The sequence below is a fragment of the Neopelma chrysocephalum genome, unplaced genomic scaffold (assembly GCF_003984885.1).
Source record: "Neopelma chrysocephalum unplaced genomic scaffold, ASM398488v2 Primary Assembly neopelma1_22, whole genome shotgun sequence".
Classification (NCBI taxonomy): Eukaryota; Metazoa; Chordata; class Aves; order Passeriformes; family Pipridae; genus Neopelma; species Neopelma chrysocephalum.
In genome coordinates this window covers 15,977,406-15,999,975 of record NW_020897689.1, presented here as the reverse complement: position 1 = coordinate 15,999,975, position 22,570 = coordinate 15,977,406, and the positions used below count along the sequence as shown (strand labels likewise).

The following is a 22,570-nucleotide window of genomic DNA, read 5'->3' as shown; positions in this document are numbered from 1 at the left end:
TTTTAACATAGAAAACTAGTTAAAACCAGATCTATGGAAGGCATAGCATAGCAGCGAGACTATGTCTGAATGAATGAGAAAACAGATGTTCATTGGGGAGGCAGGGAGGGAGGGAAGGAGAGAAGGAAGGAAGGAAGGAAGGAAGGAAGGAAGGATATCTGCTAGCAGATTCACCAGATCTGGAAGACATCACCAGAGAACTCTTAATGGCTTAGGACTTCATTTACTTCTAAGAGGGGCTGCTCAGGACCTTTGTTCAGCAGGAGAGACTGGCCCATTGCAAGCCCTGCCAGGACAGTAGGGTTATGCACAGCTCCTTCATGACACAGAACTACTCCCCAAGGGACTGACAGTCAGAAAGTCAGGCTTTCGTGTCAGAATGCTTCCATAATGTGTCAAATTCAGTACAATGAGCTCATTCTAATGCTTCAGTTAGTCTGAACTAGAAGAAAATGCAGAAACATCAAGCACTAAACTGCAACTGCAAAAAGTACTGCCAAACAAAAGAAAATAGATTTTGGAATCCTTTGGAATGAACGTATGCAAAAAAATTATTAGACCTGTACAGTATACTGATATTCTAATGGCAAAATGAGAGATATGCAAGCAAGAGCTTGAGTGTATTTTGAAATGGCAGTTTGTACAATATAGCTAAAGAAGACTTGGAAAAACATATTAGGAACCCAAAGAGCTAAAAAATACTTTTGAGTAAAGATAAGAGGATTGGAACCCAGAAGCTTATTTCCTGGACATTTAGGTTTCAATTGATAATGGTCTACAGTGAAAAAACAGAAAGACACACAGACAAAAAGTATTGCTAAAGTAGACATAGATTATAAGATATTGTAAGGGGCAAAAAAAGGGAAACAGGAGTCGTAACTCAGAACAAAAGCAGTGATACCCATAAAAATGCTTTCTTTAAAGAAAGTTGAAGAAAAAGGAAGCCAAGAATAAAATCTCCTTCAGATAAAAATTACCTTCACATGAGAAATAAATATACTTTTTTTCTGTACTTGGTTTAGGAAATATGTATTTATGTGATCTCACTTTTGCCGTTCAGTTATATTTTGTAATTAATAATTTCTGAGATTTAGTGCCAACATTGGCTAACTGAATGCATGCTGCTTTGTACACTGTGTATATACAAACTCTTCTGGCCTTGAGACAGCTCCATAGATGTTATGTCAGTTTAACAAAGAGGAAATTTGGTTCTGTTACTATTATTATTTGGGATGCTTTTTATTTGTTATCTTTGAAGTGAGAAAAAACAGAAGACATTCCTCTTATCGTGTATCAAACAGCCTTTAATTTAAGTGTTCATCTAATGCACTGTCTTCATTTAACAGACAGTTATTTTTAACATGAAAATCAGTGGGAAATATTATTTCCCTCTCAAATGCAAGTAGCTGAATCCACTACTGGGGAGAGGAAGGGAGGGGATGAAGGGGGGAGGGAGGGAAGGGGAGGGGGAGAGTGAACAGAAAAATATAGGAAAGGATGAGTAAAACTCTCTCCACCACAGTGAAATATCTGGCAAACTGAACACCTTTCAGATTTACAGGTCTGAACCCACTGTGGTGAACTGGAGTCTTCCTGGAAGATGGATCAATTCCTTTGGTCAAATTCACCCTTTAGTGAAGTGGTTCAGGGCAAACATACCAGAAAATTTGCCCCACTTAAGGAGAAGGGAGGGGAGGATGTAGGGACACTTGGCCCCAGCAGTTACCTCCTCCAAGTGACAAGCAGTGGAGTAGCCTTAAACAGGCTACCATGACTTCTGAAGATGAAGTACAGCTGGACTGATGCCATTTATATTCTTAAATTTCTACTGCATTGCTCAGAGGCACCTTCTGCCCTTTTAATAAGTTGGACCTTGATCTCCTCCATTTTATTCTCTCCATCTTAAATCTGACACCTTTGAGTAACTCTCTTACTCCACCTACAGCCCAAGCAATTTAGGTTAAGATTTCAACTCTAGGAGCACAGTTGTTCCCTCACTCTCACCCATGTATCACACTATAACCTCCATTATAAATTTGTGGCATCTTTTAGACCTGTACATGTCAAAGAGACTCAATTAAAGTAACTTAAAGTGCACACTGTACCATTTTATTAAAGATGTAACTATAAGAAGGCTCTGGGGATACTGTATAGCACCTTCCAGTACCTAAAGGGGTGGAGAGGGACTTTTTGCAAGGGCATGTAGTAATAGGATAAGAGGTAATAGATTTGAACTGACAGAGGGCAGGTTTAGATTAGATGTTAGGAAAAAAATTGTTTACTGTGAGGGTGGTGAGACACTGGAACAGGTTACCCAGAGAAGTTGTGCATGCCCCATCCCTGGAAGTGTTCAAAGTCAGGCTGGATGGGGCTTTGAACAACCTGGTAAAGTGGAAGGTGTCCCTGCCCATGGCAGGGGATTGGAACCGGATGATTTTTAAGGTCCCTTCAAACCCAAACCATTCTATGAAATAGAATAATGCTGGAAACTTGTTGATATATATAAACCATAAACTTGCCACTAAATTAGCTTTTTTATTAAGCACCTTCTCTGCTGACAAGGTGGTCTTGGAATCATAGAATGGTCTGGGTTGAAAGGGACCTTAAATGAATGTACTCCATTATGTATAGCTGCTCACCAAATTATGAAAAGATATCTTGAGAAAAAAGCAATTTGCATTACAAGTCTAAGGCAAGAAACATTATATGGATGGTAGTGAGAATAAAATATGGGGTTCCAAAAGGAATAGAAATAAAGTTACACCATGGTAACAGAGATTGGACAGCAAATATGTATTATTTGAGAACCACTATGTGACAATGTAGTTGAAGATCCTTGTGTGATAACATGCAAAATAACCAACCAAATTAATTTCATGTATGGTCTTCATCTTCCAAAGTTTGATTTTTGTGTGCTCAGCACTCTTTGAATAATACTGTAATGCATGCTGCAGTCTTTTCTTGAAATCTGGGGTATATATCAGTAAAAGCTAATTTCCTAAAGGCAATTTTATACTTACCACATACATTTAAGAGTTTGAAGACAGATTTTTCAGCTGTCCATATGACTTCTTCTGTTTAATTAATGAACTTAAAGGGACTATATTTAGTCACATAGCTTAACGTAACACTGCCCTATCACAGTCTCAGTGCCATTCCTATTAAGATATTCCACCAACGTGGTTGAACTATCTCATTCTTCTATTTTAAGAAGGGAGAAGGCATGCTTATAAAATATTCCAGAGGTTTAAAAAAAAGAAATTAAAAATGTGAAGAGGTCAATTAGTTGCTCATCCCGTACGGTGAGAGGTGCAGGAGGACAGAGAGGGCAGAAGGGCCAAGGGTAGGCGGCAAATGCCTCCCCACCCAGCCAACAGCCCAAGCCCTATGACTCCCGTGTGACTCCCAGAGGCAGGAGGCTGGTGGCCCTCCGTGAGCGGGTAGCTAGCGTACACTCGCATCCCCCGCCGGGCTCCGAGGGCGAAGGCTGCCGCGGACCGCCCTGAGGGGGTCTGTGCTCCTCGGCGGTGAGGGGCCGCCGGCTCCGCCCGGGACGACCGCTCCCGGCCTCGGCCGCTCGCTGTCCGAGTTGGGAACTGCCGGTGGGGCCAGTTCTGCTCCCGAAATACGCGGGTGAGCTGTGTGTGAGGAGCGGCCGCGCTCCGTGTGCAGCCGCGGCTGTGGGGAAAGGGGCAGGGAACAGTGAAAGGCATCGTGAGTTCGCCTAGTGAATTTTACGCCTAAAACACGATTTCTCCAGGTGGCGGAATAAAACGGTGTCTCCTCACCTTCCCCCGAACGCCTCTGAGGCAGCGTGAGTCACGGCACAATCCGAGAGCTGCACCTCGCAACCGCGTTTCACAAAGTTAGGGAGCGCCGGCGGCGCTTCCTACGGGACGGCCGGGACAGCGGCAGGGGGCTCAGCGGGACTCTCCGGGCCGGAGGCTCAGCGCGGCCACGCAGTGTGGCCCGTGGCTCCCGCTCCGTCGGCCGGGTGTGACGGCTGGGCATCGCTGCCAGGGCTGCCCCCCAGTCATCGCTCCGGGGCGGCGGCGGCGGCGGCTTCCCCCGGTCCGAGGATCTCCGCTCGCAGCGAGAAGCCCGGGGGTGGGGGGGGCAGCCCTCCTGTCCGCCCCGTCCGCATCCACCCGCGTCCCGCCACTCCACCCCGTGCCGGCGGGGCAGAGGCAACCCAAACTGCTCCGAGGACACCGGAGATCGACAGTAGAGCCGGCGGCCGGGCCGGGACCTCCTGCTCCAGCGGCCCCGGAGGGGGCTGGCCACACCCCACCCCGCCCCGTTCCCTCGCCGACCCGCTCCCTCGCCGCCGCCGCGCCCATCTCCCCGGGCCAGGCGGCAGAGCCACTGCCTCCCCTCGCCGCCGCAGGGCCGTGCTCCGCACCCTCGGGACAACGCCGAGCCCTCCCCTCCCGGCCGCCGAGCGCCCCCTTCCCCGCCCCTGCGCCAGTGCCGGTGCCGGTGCCGGGCGGGGGGCGGCGGCAGCGAGGGAAGAGGGATGAGGTCATCCTCTTTCCCGGCGTCAGTCAGCTGGGTGGTGGCGGCGGCGGGTGCGGGCGGAGGCGGGCGGGGAGGCGAGTGCGGGATGCGCTGCTCCGGGCAGCGCAGCCCTGCCTGCTCCCAGCTCGAGCGGAGCGCGGCGGCGGCCCCGGCACCGCCGGCCCCCGCGGAGGCGGTGGCGGGGCGGGCGGGCTGAGCGCGGCTCCCCGCAGACAGGCGGCGCTGCGGACGCGGCCGCCGCGGAGGAGCCGCCCGCGGGCGCGCAGCCCGGCGCGGAGCGGGGACAGGGGACGCGGGGAGCGGCGGGTCCGCGGCGGCGGAGGGCGGGAGGCGAAGGAGGAGGAGCAGGAGGAGGCGCGGGATAAAGGAGCGCTCGCTGCTCCCTCTCGCTCTCCGGCGGGGCTGAGGGAGGCATCATGGCCGCGAAGTCGGACGGGCGGCGGAAGATGAAGAAGGGCGGCGAGGTGGCGTTCACGCCGCTGCAGAACTCCGAGCACTCGGGCTCCGTGCAGGCGCTGGCCCCGGGGCTGCCCACCGGCTCCGGGCCGGGCGGCGGCAGCGACGACGACGAGGCGCCCGGGGGCGGGTGCTGCAGCAGCAGCGGCGGCGGCAGGGACGGCTCGGGCGGCGGCTCCCGGTGCTGCTGCTGCTGCGGCGGCGGCAGAGGAGGAGACGGCGGAGGGGGCGGCGGCGGGGGCTCCCGGGGCTCGGGCGGGGGCTCGTCCTCCTTGTGCTTGCGGCTGGGCAGGGAGCAGCGGCGCTACTCGCTGTGGGACTGCCTCTGGATCCTGGCCGCCCTGGCCGTGTACTTCGCGGACGTGGGCACCGACATCTGGCTGGCGGTCGACTACTACCTGCGGGGCCAGCGCTGGTGGTTCGGGCTCACCCTATTCTTCGTGCTGCTGGGCTCCCTCTCTGTGCAGGTCTTCAGCTTCCGCTGGTTCGCGCACGACTTCAGCACCGAAGACAGCGCCGCCGCCGCCGCCGCCGCCGGGCACTGCCCCGCCGCCGAGAGCAAGCTGCTGGTGAGCAGCGGCTCCGCGGCCGCGGACATCGACGCCGCTCGCCCCAGCACGCCGCAGCGACAGGCGTCCACCGCCAGCAAGGGCAACGCCACCAACAGCAGCAGCAACAGCAGCAGCAACGCCGCCGGCAGCGGCGCCGCCGGTCCCCGCGCCAGCGGCGGCCGGTCCGCGTCCTGCGCCTTCTGCATCTGGCTCCTGCAGTCGCTCGTCCACATCCTGCAACTGGGGCAGGTCTGGAGGTGAGGAGCCGGGCGAGGGCGGTGCAGGGGCCGGGGCCTGAGCCCCTCGCCATGGGGGAGCACTCCCGGCCGCGTGCGGGACCGCGCCTGGCGAGCGCCGCCTGCCCCACCTCGTGGTCCCTCTTCGGGACCCGCCGGGCCGTCGGGGGGCTCGGGGTGGCCGGGCCCCCCCAAGGCTGTGAGCGGCCCCGGGCGCGGCGTCTCCCACCCCGCCGAGGGGAGCCCCGCCAGGTCCCTGAGCGCCCTGTGCCGCACGGGCGGCCGCCGCCCGGGGAGGCGCCCGGCTGCCTCCCGCCCGCACAGCGCCGGGTGCCCTGAACCTCCTGGGAAACTTGCACCGGGAGCTCGTAAAATAAAAGAACCGATAGGGGAAAGGGGCCATACCCCCGTAATGCTCGTCTCCTGGTGTCCTCACATGTGACCAGGACACCGTTGCCGCCAGCAGGGAACTTCACTGACAGTGAAGAGTTACTTTCTGGTAACACCCCGATGCTGTTTTATAAAATTTACACATATGCTGCGAGCAGTCATCTCCTTGCTATGCATACCCGTTTTCTATATGTGTAATGTATTAAAGGAATGTCTTCTAAATCAAACTTCTGAGTAGCAGTTCTCAAAACCATCCGCAAGCAACATACACTGCGTTACGGGAAGGATGTGCTGAAGTAGGTTGTGGAAGGCTCTTACTGAGGAAGGAGATGACATCATAGTTTTCAAAAGTAAACTTTTCCTTCAGTTTGAGCAAATTTGCAGGAAAGATTCATATGGAGGCTGAATGCCCTGCAAATACATTTAGTGCTGCCTGAAAAGTGCAGGGTTCAGAAGGCATAGTGTATAAATAGCTAAAACTTTCACATAAAATTTTGGAAGACAGATGCTGTGTTGAAGAAGGTCGTGCAGTAGGGCAAGTGCACTAAAGAAACAGCTGAAAATACCTTTGGGGTTTCTTGTCTGATGGATGAAAAGAAATTCTGTCATCCTTCTGTTTTGGAAACAGGGGTTTTTTTTTCCCCCAATTATTTCATTAGAGAGTTTATTTTGTTGCTACTCCAAAGTTCTAAGGCTGAAGTTTTTAATATCTGTCTCATCCTTTTGAACAGAGACTGGCTTTTGCTCTGTATTAATGCAATATCTGGTTCTGTATTAATGCAGCATCAGTTCTGCTTGTGGCCCTTAAACATCAAGGAGTCCAAGTGCTGCTAGATAATTGACCAAAGACCTTAGGATGCCATAACTGTCTTTCACTTTCCAGAGTATTTGGTTCATTGTGACAAATAGAATTTTCTAAACTTGTGAAACTAACTCAGAGTTACAGTGCTCAATATGAACTTGAGAGGGAAGCAGAAGTTTAAACAAAAAGTGATGCTTTGTTTTGGATCTTGATTGGTCGTATGCTCATTTATGCTGTACCTCCGCAGCTGAACACAAGTTAACACAAGTTAAATTTAGATCTTCGTGAGTGAGATGGTTTTTATGTAGTGTTTAGTCCCCAACCTGCAGAGACAGAAAAGTAGGTATGATGGCTCAAATTGTATGTAGAAATTCACGTTGATACTGACCCATATAGAAGACAAAACTGTGGATCATACTGAATAACAGAGAAGAGAGTTTTACAAGGTCTGGTGTCATGTGGAGAACACAAAGAGGAGGGAGGGCTGTGGGTGGAGCAGGGTGGGATCTGATACTGTGCAGCACTTCTGTCAGATGAGGTGTCTGGGATTTAGAGCTCTCTAGCTGCTTGCTTTTTGATGAAGAACAGTCTTTTTAAAAATCCAATTTTCTCCTTGGAAGAGTACCTAGTCGTCTATATTTAAAGCTAGTTGAGTCTCTTTTGATCATATGTAGCTTTTATTTGTGTTTTATATCAACAATGTAAGACTACCAGAATATTAGACCGATGAGGCAAGTTAGGACATTATTTATGGTTTAGCCTGTGATGCCTTTTTTTCCCCCAGTGAAACAGAGCCATAGAATTTTTTGTCTGTCAGTAACTTTGTAGTATTTATTTGCAGTTTTCCACAAACATACAAATACATATATGGTCGCTTGTATGCAGTGTTGCATATCAGCACTTCATAATTTATTAAAGTGACTTCATTTTAATTCCCTGCATACATTCCTGATAAGGGAGAGCCTTTGGAGATGTCTACAACTAATAATCAGCACCAAAGAGGAGAGGTCACATCAAACCCTGAGAAACTCTGTACATAAGCATGGCGTCAGAACTAACATGATCTGTGGAAATTTTCTGGAAAATAGAGTGTCTATTTGGACACTTAATAGTCCAAAACTTTTTCTCTGCAGTGTAACACTGGCACTGGCTTGAGCAAATAATTCAAGCTATTTAGACTGAAGGAGGATCTGAAATGTTTTCCAGTTGCCAGTGTTTGGAGACTAACTCCTTCTTTGATGCAGCTGAACAGACCGTGCTGGCTGTGTGAGCACCATAAGTGCACATGTGCTGGAGTCACCATCCCCCCAGTTGACAAAACCCGTTACCCTTTGTTCTGTGCCTCTCACTGTGTTTCCTCTTAGCTTTCAGTTTTTCCCTTCTCTTTTTCTTTTGGCCCTGGTTAAAACTCCCCTATGTCTGCATTTAAGTTTTCTGTTACTTATTGCATTGAATTTCCTACAGGCAAAAATGAGAGTAAGATGCCTGTCATTTCTCTGTCAACAAGGAACCCTAGGTATAACAGTTCTTTGGTTTTGTGTAAGGGCAGGGATATCAGGGAATGAGGAGAAAGTTTGCTGGTTCCTGATTCTCAAGATAGTGAAATTGGTGCTCATTCTGTTTTTATGTGGTGTTTGTTGTCTTTTGTCTCCTATTAAAAACGTCCCATTACCAAAGATTTTTAGGGGAACTGTGTCAACTGCTTATTTAAGGAAGCTATCCTGAGGAATGGGGGTTACAATTGACAATACCAACATTCTTAATGTTCTTGCATTAAATTAAAAAAAGAAAAAACACAAACAAACAAAAAACCCCAACAAACTTGTAAAAATGAGGTTTTACTAATTAGTTCTGTCAGGATGACTTTTAACAATTTCAAAGCTTTTCCTTTGAGATTAATTTTTTGTTTACAAATATACTGAAAGCCAGATCATTTAAAATGATTATGTGTTAATTTTAACTAGAATGTGCTAATGGGAAATGAATGAGCTCTTTAATGTGGCATGGAACAATGCTGGAAATAGGCACTCTAAAATTACTAAAACAGTTTTTATTCCTAGAGTGTAAAGAAGGGGAGCTCCAGGAGCAGCTAAGCTGCCAGTCAGTTCTGAATAAAAATGTGATTTTTTTCTTTTGAAATCAGTATAGTTTTTTTCTTTTCCCCACAAACTTTAGAATATTGAATTCCTCCTTTCTGAAGGATAAACATATAATTTACTTTTTTTCTGGGGGTCGGATGTTCACAGGCTTCCTGATAACACTGTCCTGTTAAAATACCAACGAAGTCTCTGAGGACCTGCTTGCCACAGCAAAGTGCAGCTACTAGGCCTTTGTTGGCAGCTAATTGCATGTTAAAATATGATCATTGATGAGATTTTGTCGTCAAAGATAGATACAGACACATTTCTTTACCGATAATTCTGCTTTTAACCAATATATGGGCATGGAAACCACACTATGGAGCCCTATTTTCCCAAGTATGTGCTGTGAGAGACCTGGCTGATTGTTAGTAGACTCTGGGGAGTACAAGAAGATGTAATGCATGGGTTCTTCGTATTCCGTTGGAAAGAAAAAATGAAAGCAGGTGCTTTAATTTATAGTCTATAAGGACTACGTAGAGGAATATGGGCCAGTAAAATTCAGATAAACTATTGCCCTTTGAACTGGCATGAGAGTATCTAACCACTACCCTTGAGCATCCCTTTGATTCACTAAGCTTCCCAGGCTTAGCCATGGCTTTCAGATTTTGCAATGGATAGCAGGACTTGGTGACTGGATGTAAGAGATAGTAGCATTCACTTGGTGTCTGTGAAGCTGGTTCATTTCCTTAAAAAAATTTTCTCTTACTGAGGTTTCTTTGGGCTGGCAGGATCGGATAGCAATGCTCCTGAAGCTGGGAAAGGATGTCCTGAGACCCAGTTCTGGGGGGAGTGTGGATTGTAGGAAATTGGGTGGGTGAGAGGAGGAGACTGGAGGACTGCTGGCGCCCAGCTTGTGATGTCTGGAAAGCAAGAAGTAGCTCCCTGAGACAATTATTGTACCTTGAAGCTGGGTGGTGTGAGCAGTCTGCCTTGGTTCTTGGAGGTTCCCACAGTGTCTGTCATTTGTCTGAAAGGCTGCAGTTAAAGTCCCTGAAAGGGAACTGTCAAGTTTCTGTAGCCAACAATGCCAGAGGAAAGGTGAATCATTGGAAAGAGGAGGACTGGAAATTACCCTTTAAAATTATTTCTGGATAGCTGAAATAATACTGAGATGATTAAGTACATCCCTCTCAACAGAGTGAGGGGTTTTGAGATTTCCTAGCTGTGTGGGAATCCACCTGAAGAAGGAGGAGACACCAAGTTAATTGCATGGCCTTCCAGGTGGTATTTTCCAAGACAAGTGTCTGTTCCAAAGTGGGTCTAGTGTCCTGACAAGTGATGCTATAGTTTAGTGATGCTATGCTATATCTGTTTATGTGTATTAATAAGAAACCATTATCTTGCTTCTCCTTCCTGGTTCTTATTTGGAAAAAAAAATCCTTGGAGCAAGGTTGTAGAGGTGATAATGGATTCTGAGACCAGGGTGAGTTGCAATTTCTCTGCTGCCCTGCGGAAGCATTTTTCACAGGTCTAGGTCATCTGCCAAAGAAATTTCATTGCCTGTGCTCATGAGCTTCACCTCTTCAACAACTTTATGCTCTTAGAATTAGGAAAAAAAAAAAAAGGAATATGGTACCTGCCTTGTATACTGTCCTGTATATGAGAAATCCTTACAACTTCCTCAGGTGCTCACTATTAAGCATGACCGGACCCCTAAGATGGAACTGGGAGCAAGGTAGTTCAAATTAAGAAAAACATCATCAGTCTTAGCTCAACTCTAAACTTAAATAAGTTCATTTGGTTTTGCACTTTTGCTCTACACAGTAGTTTTGACACTTCAGTAGTAGTGTAGGAGTTCAGTGTAGTTACGTGGTCAATAATTCCAGCTGCCATTGGACTTCACACTAAGATGTGATAATATCTTGATCTGACACCAGTTTTTCTTACTGTTTTGAAATCTGTCAGATAATTTGTCACATGGAGTCCAAATTTATGAATCATAGCCATTTCCTAGACAAGATTATTGCATATCCCCCCCATCTGTCTCTTAGTGTAGTGAAATGCTACCACTCAGCAATACCATATTTCTTTTATTGAGTTACTGCAGTGCTTGAGTTAAAGTCCTACTGGCTATTTTGCTTGCTGTGTCTTTAGGTCTCAGGAAGGTGATGGGCTCCCAGAAATAGCAATTAAAGTTTTCTTTTTTTCCCTCTCAGCAGGATTAGAAGGGGCAGCCCACCCTGTGAGTGACCTGACCGTATTTAAAGTTTTGCTTATACATTCAGCAGAATAAATATTCAAAATATTTTCTTTTTCTTTTTTTTCCTTCTTTTTCTGAAGTCAGTGGTATGCAGATGAAGTCTGTGCCTTTCATATTTTTTTAGAAACACAAAAGTGAAGTTTTACTATGTTCTTAAAAATCTCTTACAAGTCTGCATACAAATCAGATTTGGTATTCAGTTTATTCTAATAACCTTAGCTATGTGTAAAAGATGCTGATGTACTTTAGAAGAAAGATACTGTACTTTAATAATTAACAAGCATTCTCTCTGTAGAGAATATTTATCAGTTACATAAGTTTTCAGATTTTCAAAGGGCTGCTTAAGCACTAAAATTTCTGATCACTCAATAAATCTAGTAGGAAAACTAATGTTTTATACACAGAATGCTTTCTAGAAACTTGTGTATGAGAAGGATTTATATTTGACTTTTTTTCAAAAAAGTGGAAAATCTGTATGATTTCAAGGGTTTGTGTTTCAGAGGATTTCATGTCACCATGTGTAGTTATTATTCCAGAGTCCTCCGACACTATGCAGGAATGAATAAATGAACATACCATGAATTCAGAGAAATACTTCACATTATAATTTGTTTGTATATGTTGTAAAATTGCAACCAAATTGGTATGTTGGTTCTTTTTTGTTTTTTTTTGGCTTTCTGTTTGTTTTTTTTTTTTGGTTGGTTGGTTGGTTTTTTAAAATTTCTGTTACATACATCAGGGAAAGTATTTATTGCTGAAAGGTCAGTTTGCATGTCCACATCTCCTGTGGGAGAGGAAAAAAAGTATGACATCATCATCTATAACCTCAGTTATCCTGCTTCATTCTTCAGGTTATTTACATCAAAGTTTAACTTGTTCAGAGGAGTGCTCTCCTTGTCAGCTGCTTAGTCCTTAATATTTGTCCATAAGGACTGACTTGACCATGAAGATACAAAAGTTCTAGTAAAATTAAAATAAAATCAATACCTATGTCACTTGTAACAGTATTACCTCATTCTTCTGTCTCTCTATTCCAATTAAGTAGCTTTTAATGTAAAGCAGATAAATCATATAGTGACTTACATTTTCAGTAAACAGGTTGTTTGGAAGGAATTTATCAGGCACAGACAAAATCAATAGCTCTTTTACTTGCATTTCAAGAGGAAATTTGTGGTTACTAAAGTATATTTACAAAGTGGTGCCATTTTTGTCCATTTTAGCACAGCTGCCAGGTGTATACATTGCATCAAACGGACGTATAGGAGTGGAAGTGGCAAACAGGCTATAAAAAGAACTGTTTTGATTTGCTTGATTTTTAAAATGAAAGGAGGATGATATTAAAGAGAACATGAGGGAGAATTGAGCGAACCTGTAGAAAAGGAGTCAGGTTCTGAAAAGGCATGGGAATGCCAGTTAACCCTCCTAAGTATGTACCTCACTCCAGTTTATTTCCCTTCCTCCATTGACCAAAGAGGGATTATTTGAATAATTTTCTAAGTGACTGCTTGAGAAACTGTAGAAGGAGGCAGGAAAACAGAAGATTTGTGTGTCTGGGCAAACTCACAGCAAAAAATGTTAGATACACAGAGAAAATGCTAGATAAACTCTGATTGCAGTGAGTAATCATCTGAACAATGATAAATACAAATGTAAGGTATCAGTTTGGCACTAGCTGACAGTGAAGAGAGTGCTCTGAAGCATCTTTTCATACATTTTAGAATTAAAAAATAATAAGTCTTGGGTATATATTTTTCCAAGAGATTTTACCTGAATTTTCTGGCAACCATAACATAAATTATCATGTCCCCGTAGGCTCTGATTGCTGAAGTGGTTTTTTTATCACTCTCCTTCTCACTCTGTTTACCTGCCTGAATGGCTGAAATGGGTTATAATGTATTTTTTCTCCCAAGATAAAATAATTGCTATATTATGTTATTATTTTCATTACTTTTCCTTTGAAAACAAGCTTGTGCTGTTCAGCATGTTCATGGTATAAGATTTGTATGGCAAACCATATAAATCTTTTTGATTGGCAGAGATAATCAGTGGGGGTGGTTAATGCTATGAGTTACAAATTATTTGATGTCATGAGTTGGAGCTTGTGGAGCATGACTGTTTTGTGGGGTGTTTTCAAAAGAAGTTTGGCAGCCAGTGATGTGACAGCAAAAGTAACTATTTTCTGTTCATCTAAAATTGGAAGGTGTGACTTAGATAAGACTAATGTACCAAGGATAGTACCAGCTGGTTTAGAGAAAGATGCAGATGTTTTATGGTGAATAAAAAGTGAATTAACCTACAGATGGAAGGACAGTTTTCCTTGTTTCTCTCAACTGTTATATATCAGATTGATTTCTGCCCTTAAGAATGAAGGTTAACATTACCACAGTTTTCCACTTTACCCACATTAATGGATGTTCTCATGTAAACATCTGATCTTTTCTAGGATCCTGGCAATTTCTTTGAGTGGTGTTTTTCCATGTATAGTGCATAGGATCAGTAGATTACTTCTGGCAGGTCCAAAGAAAGTACCTTTAAGTATCAAGCACTAGCCTTCAGCTATCTATGGAGGGATCTGTACATGCATAGAAAGCAACAAAAAGCCACTGTGCTGATATTTTCACCATTTGCTTGTGTGGAAAAATAAGCTTTGTCATTATAAATGCATAGGGGTTTTATCTAAAAGAAGAGTATAGATGGAGTTGTGTATCTTCTTATTTTTCTTCAACCCTAATCTTTATATGCTGACTTTATTTGGAAGTCCTTCTGTGAGCCAGATCTAAAATAGGACTTGGATCTGCAAAGCAGAATTTAGATACTCTTTGGACATATAGACCTGAAAATATGACCTAGAAAATTGGACTCAACAGACTTGTTAGGAAGGCTTTTTTTACTGTGAGGGTGACAGAGCACTGGAACAGGCTGCCCAGAGAGATTGTGGAGTCTCTTTCTCTGGAATTATTTAAAACATGCCTGAACATAATCCTGTGCAGCTTGCTGTAGATGAACTTGTTTTGGCAGGGGACTTGGACTACATGACCTCCAGAGGTCCCTTCAAACCCCAATCACTCTGTTATTCTGTAATTCTGTGATTCTGTGTGAAGTTTCTTGAGGAACTTAAACATAATGGACCATAATGTTCAACTTGAAAGTTTCCTAGAGGTTTGCATTTTGGCTGCATTTTGGCCATGTCCAGAACCTCCCCAGCACACACTGCCTAAATTTCTCTTTTTTATTTAAGCCCATTGCAAACCAGATGCTAGGCTGCAGTGGCACCAAAATCCCTTAGTGGATTGAGTTGGCAAGCATTGTTTATACCTGCTTTATGAGCAATGATGAGCTTAGATCCCTGACAAATATTGCTGACTCTGCTTTGTTTTATAGTACTGGAGAAATGTCCCTTGCGATTAGAGTATTTGCTCAGGTTTTAGGAGATCTGAGTCCACTGCCCTTTCCAGCTGTGAGGGGTCAGATCTTGTCTCCCTGAGTGGTTTCTGCAGTGATGCCTAGGCAAGGCTGGATGGGGACATTTTACTGCCCTTCCTTCTGGAGCTGTGACATAACTGACAGAAATGTCATGTTTGTGAGGCCAGAGAGGAAAACCTAATATTTAGGGACTTCTAACGAGACCAAATACAGGTCTCCCTGTCTTTCTTCTTTACTGCTTAATTAATTCTTTTCCAGCCTTTTCCCACCTTTTAACTTTCTCTCTCTCTTATCCTGAAAGTGTACCGCCAGTATTTCCGTTTACAAACATTCATCCTTCATGTACAGTATAAGCACAAATAGCACCATAATACAGATCTACATGAAAATGCCTGCTTACCTTATGGGAGTAGCTCTAGATGAACTGAATTAGCTGAAGGATTGGTTTATTAATTTTTTCATCATCTTTCCCTGTTTTTGATATGCCCATCCAGTAGTTGTTTCACACTTTTGCTCTATTGTCTGTTGCAAAAGTGAATACATAGTAATTTAAAAATTGCAATTTAAAAATGGCTTGAGTTCCTGGTTCTTGCTCTGAGTTTATTTCCTGATAACATGTTTATAGTTGATTTTATCAACATAAGCATCAGTGTTGTGGATGAAATGGAACCCTATCTTCATGCTCCGGTTTCTTGTTTCCCAGCTTGCTGCTAGTTTCACAGCAAGTATAGTCCAGCTTTTCTGTATGAATAATTTTGGTTGTCTTTTAGTTGCCTTTGGTCTGAGTTTCAGAAATGAAAAAGTATATCTCCATTTTCTTTTAATTCTAGTGGAGATCATTATCTTTTTTTTTCTTAAAAAGAGGATTTAAAATGGCTCAGTTTGGGCAGTCAAAAGCAGTGCATACTTCTGAAGATGTTATCTTTTTGTTATTTAGTACGTATTTCCAATCTAGTCGTTATATGGATATTATGAAACTTAATTTCTGTAATATACATTGAGATACTCAGAAGGAAATTCATCTAGCTAGAAACAATTCAAAACCGATTATCATTTCAATGTGTCTGTCAAAACAAGTCTTAGGTTGAGCATGTTGAAAATGTGAACATCTCTCTATAATGGACATTATTGGGCTTTTAAAGAAAGATTTTAATATTTTAAGGATTTCTTTCCACAAGGGTTTATGCTTATTACAACCCTAATATGTTATACAGCTTAAAAAATTTCTGTCCTTTACCCTATTTCCTTCACCTACTAATTTTGCTGCTTCAAGTTAGCTCACACCTCTTCCCTTATGCTATTTTCCTTATTTGTTAGTATGCTTTATAATCTGCCATGAGAAAAAAATGGCTTAGGTAACAAGAGCTGGGAATTTTTCTAAACAAAGTGCAGGTGCTAGAATCAACTTCAATCCAGAGCTTACAAGCACTGGACATTTCAGCTGCAAAAACAATTACTTGGATGGGTCACAGCAGACAGATAGGCTGAGGGTAGAACATTTCCAGTAGTAATGGTGGAAACTACATTCAAAACAGAATTATTGGAAAAAACGTAAATGTAAACAGAGTTCATAGTATATTAAACAAAGATGTTCTGTAAGTAAAGACTGGGTAATTACAGATTTACCCAAGTGAAGCCAAATACAGTGCAGAGGATAATTAATGTGGCTGAGAGAACTCAATAATAATGGCTTTGAACTTTTACAATAGTGTGTTAATGCATGTGTCTAAAGGAGGGATTGCATTTACAGTCAAGAACTATTTGTTAGCAATTTTTATCACACAGGTGAATTAAGAAGTCATGATAAGAGATTATGAAAATTACCTTACTGAACTAAGGGCTGTGCTTGACCCTTGTGTGCTGTTCATTATTTTATTCTGTATATAAAATATAAGATTTTGGAGATGTACATTTTTCTATAACTTGTCTTCATTCTGTTTGTGTTACTTCTGTGATACAACTACTCCATTAATAATCCAATCGAGTTAGAGAAATAATGAGTTATTGGGAGTGGTCTCTGCATGGTCAGACTAAATCAAGAGGGCTGCTGAGAAAACTAAAAAAAGATGCAAAACAAGTCATCCCACCATCGGTCCCTAAGTTCATCTCTGAAGAGGCTGAATCAGCCCTTTGTACAGCCTACTGGTGTGTTTGGAGAAGCAGAGCATAAAAGTCCAGGAGCTGAGAAGGCTCTAGTTGAAATGGACTCATTCCCTTGTCAGTTTGAACCTGAACTCATATGCTGTCGTGTAGACTGAGAATTTTGTGAGGTTGTGGGTGCTTTGCACTCATCAGTGTAAAAGTATAGCCACTCTAGAGAGAGAATGCTGGCCTCACAACCAGGCTGTGATTTCGTGTGGGTCTTGCCTCAGACAGCCCATAGCAGGTGTTTAACAGCTTCCAGCCTCACCTTTGTTGGTAAGGTGGCAAGCTGTTTGGAAGAAGGTTCTCTTTCTGTTCCTTTGAAAACTTCATAGTACAGCAGGAGAATGACATTGTGTGCAGGTTTGGAGATATTCTGTAATAGAAATAATGAGGAGTTGCTGCTACTTGTGGTTTAAGAGCATGTTTAAAATAGAGGAGTATTTTTGAGCAGGTGCCTTTCCTAACTCATCCCAAAATCAATTCCAGACCTGGACTCAGTCCTTATTCTTGAGTCTATCTATTCTCACAGTGCCCATATCTTTACTACACGATGTGTGCAGCCTCACAAAGTCAACCTTCCATGATAAGAGCCAGAATTTTTCTACAGGTCTAGCATCTTTTAATATGACAGGCTTGTGGAATACCATACTGCTTCAGAATTCATGCTAAGAAGTTGTTATCAATAATTTTTATGGTGTTTTACAAAGGAGAGAGTTATATAACAAAAAAAAAAGAAATTATATGTCCATACATTTCTATTTGTTAAATGTCAGGTACTGATTGGCTTTCTTGAAGCGCAGAAGGTATTGTATAGGAAGAACATTTTGAAAATTTTGACTGTCAGCAAAATTAAGTATATTTCAGTAGTGACATAAAAATGTTCTAATAGATACTCTAAGTAGGAAATAGAAGTGTATTACAAGAAAAAAAGTAAAATTTCCATTTTTTTAATGTAATGCTATGTCTTAAAGGATTTTAAATTTCCATAAAATGATTCATTGAGCTTTGAAACAATTGCTGTTTAAATTATCAATGTGTAATAAGACAGGATGTTTTCAATAGCTCAGCAAAACCTATATCCCTAGTTTTTAATTTTATACCAGCACCTAAGGAGGAAAGATGGCCAATAGCTTTATTCGACAGCTAACACTAATATAGGAGTCCAACTTAAAAGGACACTGTTCATAACCATCATCATAAAAAACCCTTGCAAGTATTCTTTTGAAGTTCACTTATGAATTTGGTTGACTGTATTAATGACTTGTACTGATTTTTGAGCTTGAGCTTTATTAGTGCAAATACTTATGGAAGGTGTATTTTAAGCCTAGTGCCAGAATATTAATCAAAACCTTAATTACATATTCAGTAGTAATATTCACAATTCATATGGGTCTTACTTAATTTCATTACTCATCCAATCAAGGATCAGAAGAAATGACATAAGATTTAAATAGCAAATTGTTTTGGATATTTCTAATTAGTAGGCACAAAGGATTGGTTATTAAAGAAATTAACTTTGGCACCTTGAAAACTGAAGAATAACCTTGAAATAAGAAGAAACTCAACATTCAAATCTGTTTACAGAGAATATATAAAATGTTTTTATGCATGCTTAATGGGTATAAAGTATTTGTAAATAAATAAACATTAGAAATATCATAGAAATATGTCTTCTAATGGCATGTCATAAATCATTCTTTGGAGAATTCTTCATGAATAACAACCTTAGTAGTCATAGGGAAGGAAAAAAGAAGACAGCAGGATTATTTGTGTTGATTTCAAGTAATTGTTTTGGGTTCAATTATTGCCGTTGTCACTTAATATGTACTTTATTGTACATCTGTACCTCTGTACATTTTGGCCACAGAAATTCTAATTTGGTTATAATGGAGAATGAGTCACATTAGATTTATTTTACTATGTGGGGGTCTGCCACTGCTTCATCTGTGCTTTCGCCTCCCCATTCTCAAAAACCTGTGAAGTCTCCTTTTGAGGGGACGAGTCTTTGAAAACTGAGAACTTGAAGAACTGGTGGGAGAATTGGGTCCTTCTCCCTGTCCTGCTGTCACTCCACGCTCTATTAAGTGTCCTTCATCTGCACTATAACCCAAAGCTCTTTGATTCTATGATGTACCGCTCTTGATGCCAGAGGAAGGCTGCTCTGTGGCTCCCTCGAAGGTGCATTTCTATAAGCAATATTGGATTCTAAAAGCAAGGAAGCACAAAGCCATGGGAATAGTGTAGGAATGCTATTGATTGCCATTGCTGAATGTGTATGTACCTGTGATTTGTTGCAAGACATTTCCTGACACAGGCTACCCCCACAGTTTTTGGGTTTGGTTTGGTTTTTTTTTATGTGAACATTATTTTAGCATATAGACTTTACAAAGAGAAGAAATGCATGAAGAAGTAAGGTAAAATCTGGGAACTGTCAGTCATAAAACTATCTTTTTAATTTCCTTTTTCTCTTGACAACTATTTTTATCATATTCAAGCATTAGCTCTGAGAGAGAAATAATGTTCACTTCAAAAGCTACTTCCTCCTCAATAAATAATTCAAAACCATAGATTGTTCATGAGGAGTTATCAACACACTAGTAGTAATTTAATATACAGAGCAATCGCACTCACTTTAGCCTACATATGATTTAAATAGAATATGACAGTTTAGGGTCTCCATTTGCCCCATGGCATGTTGGGATCAAACTTGGCAAGTGATTGCAGTTCTCATATCTTCAGAAGAAGTGAATGAAAGTTGCATAATTCAGAGAGGATTTCTTAATTACATGCTAAATCAGAGTTTGCCTGCTTGTGTTCTGAATCCAAATTGTTGCCCAGGACCAGCTTTAAAGCATGTGAATATTTTCTCTGTCCCTTTTTAACTAGCATCTCAAATCTTGTCTCTTTTTTTAACTTGTTATTATTTTGAGGCACAGTTTCAGTTTATTAGCTACCTTTGATTTATCCCATGGGTGAAAGGCTGTGTCTACCCTTCCTGAGCTGTCTTGACACATAGGATACATCAGCTGAGTACTACCCGCCTCCTGGAAGTTTTACATCCTTTGATTTTTAAAACAGTGTATTTTTTTTTTTCCTTTGCCACTAGTAACTCAACACCCTACACTGAGGAGTGTTAACTACTGGTTGTGCTGGGAAGGTTTGTGTTTCTTACGGTCATAAATAGCTGTGGTTAAAAATATGCAAATTCCTTCTCATTCTAATCCTCTTGCCCTGTTGATGGGAAAACGCAGAGAGGGAGTACATCAATGGCATAGGTATCATGTACTAGCAGAACAAATCTACAGATCTATCATACTGAACTCAGGTTAAGACTTCTCTTTCCCTACATTATTTTTTTCTGAAGTGGCTCAGTTGTGTTCACGGTTGTTTGTACTTGGTTCATCTCAGATTGGCATAAACTTTCTTTTTTTGGCTGTACACCGACAGAATTAGTCTAAACAATGACAATAAGCACTCTCATGATGATTTATGGCTATAATCACTTAAACCATAGCAATTTGTCTCTGGTTTGCATCCATGGAAGTGACTTTGCATGGAAGGCAAGGGATGTCTACAGTCGAGAGATGTTAAGTGCAATGCATAACTTTATGCATTTGCCCATTGTGTTCTCTAGGGTCTTTATCTTCTGGAAAGCCTTTTGATAAGTAGCCTTCTAACTATGCCAGAGTTTATGCCAAAGATACAAAATGAAATCATTCTTAGAGATTTGTAATTGTCTTGGTGATAAGATGCAGTCCAGGGCTGTATTTCTCCAGGAATATAACAGATTGAATTTGAGGAGTAACACGTGTTTCCGTGTTCTTATGAAGGAAATAATTGCCCTTCAAACTTATATAGTATTCTCCAATTCATCTGGCTGACAAACTAAAAAGATAGCCAGGCCTTCTCTCACAACGTTTGCCTACAGGGAAGGCTGTACCTAAGTACTTCTTCCTCCAAAGTTTCAGTATAATTTGAATAGATTTAGCAAGGGTTTAAGGGGAACCATACCCCCTTCACATAAATCCCTGCTTGCCAGAGGAAAGGTAATGCCACAGGTTTTGGCTGATTGCTGTGAATGTAATGCTGGCCTTGTTATTTAACTTCCTGGCTAACCCGGTCTTTTAGCAGAACTACATCAGAGATTTTCATTTTGGAAAAAGTCTACTGATCATATGGCATGCATGGAAGGAGCAAGCAACATTAGGTCAGTGGCATGCAGAAGTAAGGTACATTAGGTCAGTGGTAGATGTGTTTCTGCTTTGATTTAAAGTGTCTTTAAGATGTTCAGAAATTTCCTTTATGTTCCAGTGGGATAAGAGATTGGACGCATGATGGAGCAATGGTGATCAGCACATAGCTCATAACAAGGGATGTTTTTTGAAGCATCAGCCATTACTCTGCAGCTGGATGAAAGAGACATCTAAAGATGTACTCTTCTTGTCTAACTGAGAAACTGGTCTCAGGTTGGTGCTGACACATCTGGAAGCAGGATTTTAAAGAGATATCTATCTCTATATACATAAAGATAAGTGTATATATAAAATTAGTGCACAAGAAGTAAAATGGGGAAAATGAGGATAGAACAGTGGATATGGAAATATTAGTAATCATTTGGTTAGCAAAGAAAACTCTAAGCTGCTGAGAAAGTAAAGTGTTGATGGCACATTGCTGCTAGGATTGTTCAGTGGCTGAGTGTTGACCCTAAGGAAAAAGGTGAAACATTGGATACAGACTGGCCAAAAACCTGTGCAAGACAAGCAAAATAGAAGAGTCTGTGCAGAACTTCATATGAGACCATGACTGGAAATAGGACCTTGAATATTGTGTGTTACTGAGAAAAGAGAACTCAAACTAGACACATTCTGGTATACTACCGAGTATTAATGATATGTTAACTTGAAAAAGTGGAATATATGTGTTTAAAAACTAATTTTTTTAGAAGATTTGCAAAGGTCATTTCCCTGGGCTAGCACTGGACTGCTGTAATGCATTGCTGGAGTCCTGTTGTGAGAAGGGAAGGGTAGACATTCCAGAAATCTGTGTAAATGTTATCCATTGTGGGGGATTTAAACTACTTAAATGGATATTGGAGAGCACAGCCTCTTAGTAACCATCACAGGTGTTTTCATGTGGTAGATGAGAGTCTTTATCAAGCAGCTAATGTATTAATAAGATGTGTTACAGTGTTCTGTTTTTTATGGGGATATTTTGGACTTTTTAGAATTTCTCAGTAAACAATAAGGACACTGTGGAAGACTGATAACACTGAATAACTTTCAAGACAGTGATCACAGATAACTTCCTTTTATGTTTCTTGAGGAAATAAAGCTTCTAGGTGTTTTTTGTTTTGTTTTGTTTTGTTCTCCACAAAAGAGCAAAATTTCATAACTGAGTCAAATGGTAAGAGAAACTTGCAGTTACAAATATATAAATAAATTCTAAATTTCTTTGAAATTAATAATGCTAACACTGCCAGAATCTGAACATCAAAAAAGAGAAAAAATTTTAGGGTGTGACTCTATAATGAAGTGCTTGTTCGAAACACCATTAGGAATCTGCAAAAGACACTTTGTCCCCTTGCACCCTTCCCCTCCCAATTGTCTGAGCAGCACTACAGCTCAGAGATCAACAGGTTTGGAGATAAACTGCAACTTTCCAGAGCCAAACCAATATAGGCTTTACAGAAAAAATTAAAAATAGCAAAA

At 42.1% G+C, this 22,570-nt stretch overlaps 1 protein-coding gene across 1 annotated transcript in view; it reads left to right on the top strand.

The window, feature by feature from the left end:
* Positions 1-4,854: 4,854 nt before the first annotated feature.
* XKR4 (XK related 4) overlaps positions 4,855-22,570 on the top strand; it is a 226,860-nt gene continuing 209,144 nt past the window's right edge. The window contains exon 1 of the mRNA XM_027672994.1: positions 4,855-5,782. Within this exon, the coding sequence (XP_027528795.1) occupies positions 4,935-5,782 (848 nt within the window). The 5' untranslated portion in view covers positions 4,855-4,934. The remainder of the gene's footprint in view (positions 5,783-22,570) is intronic.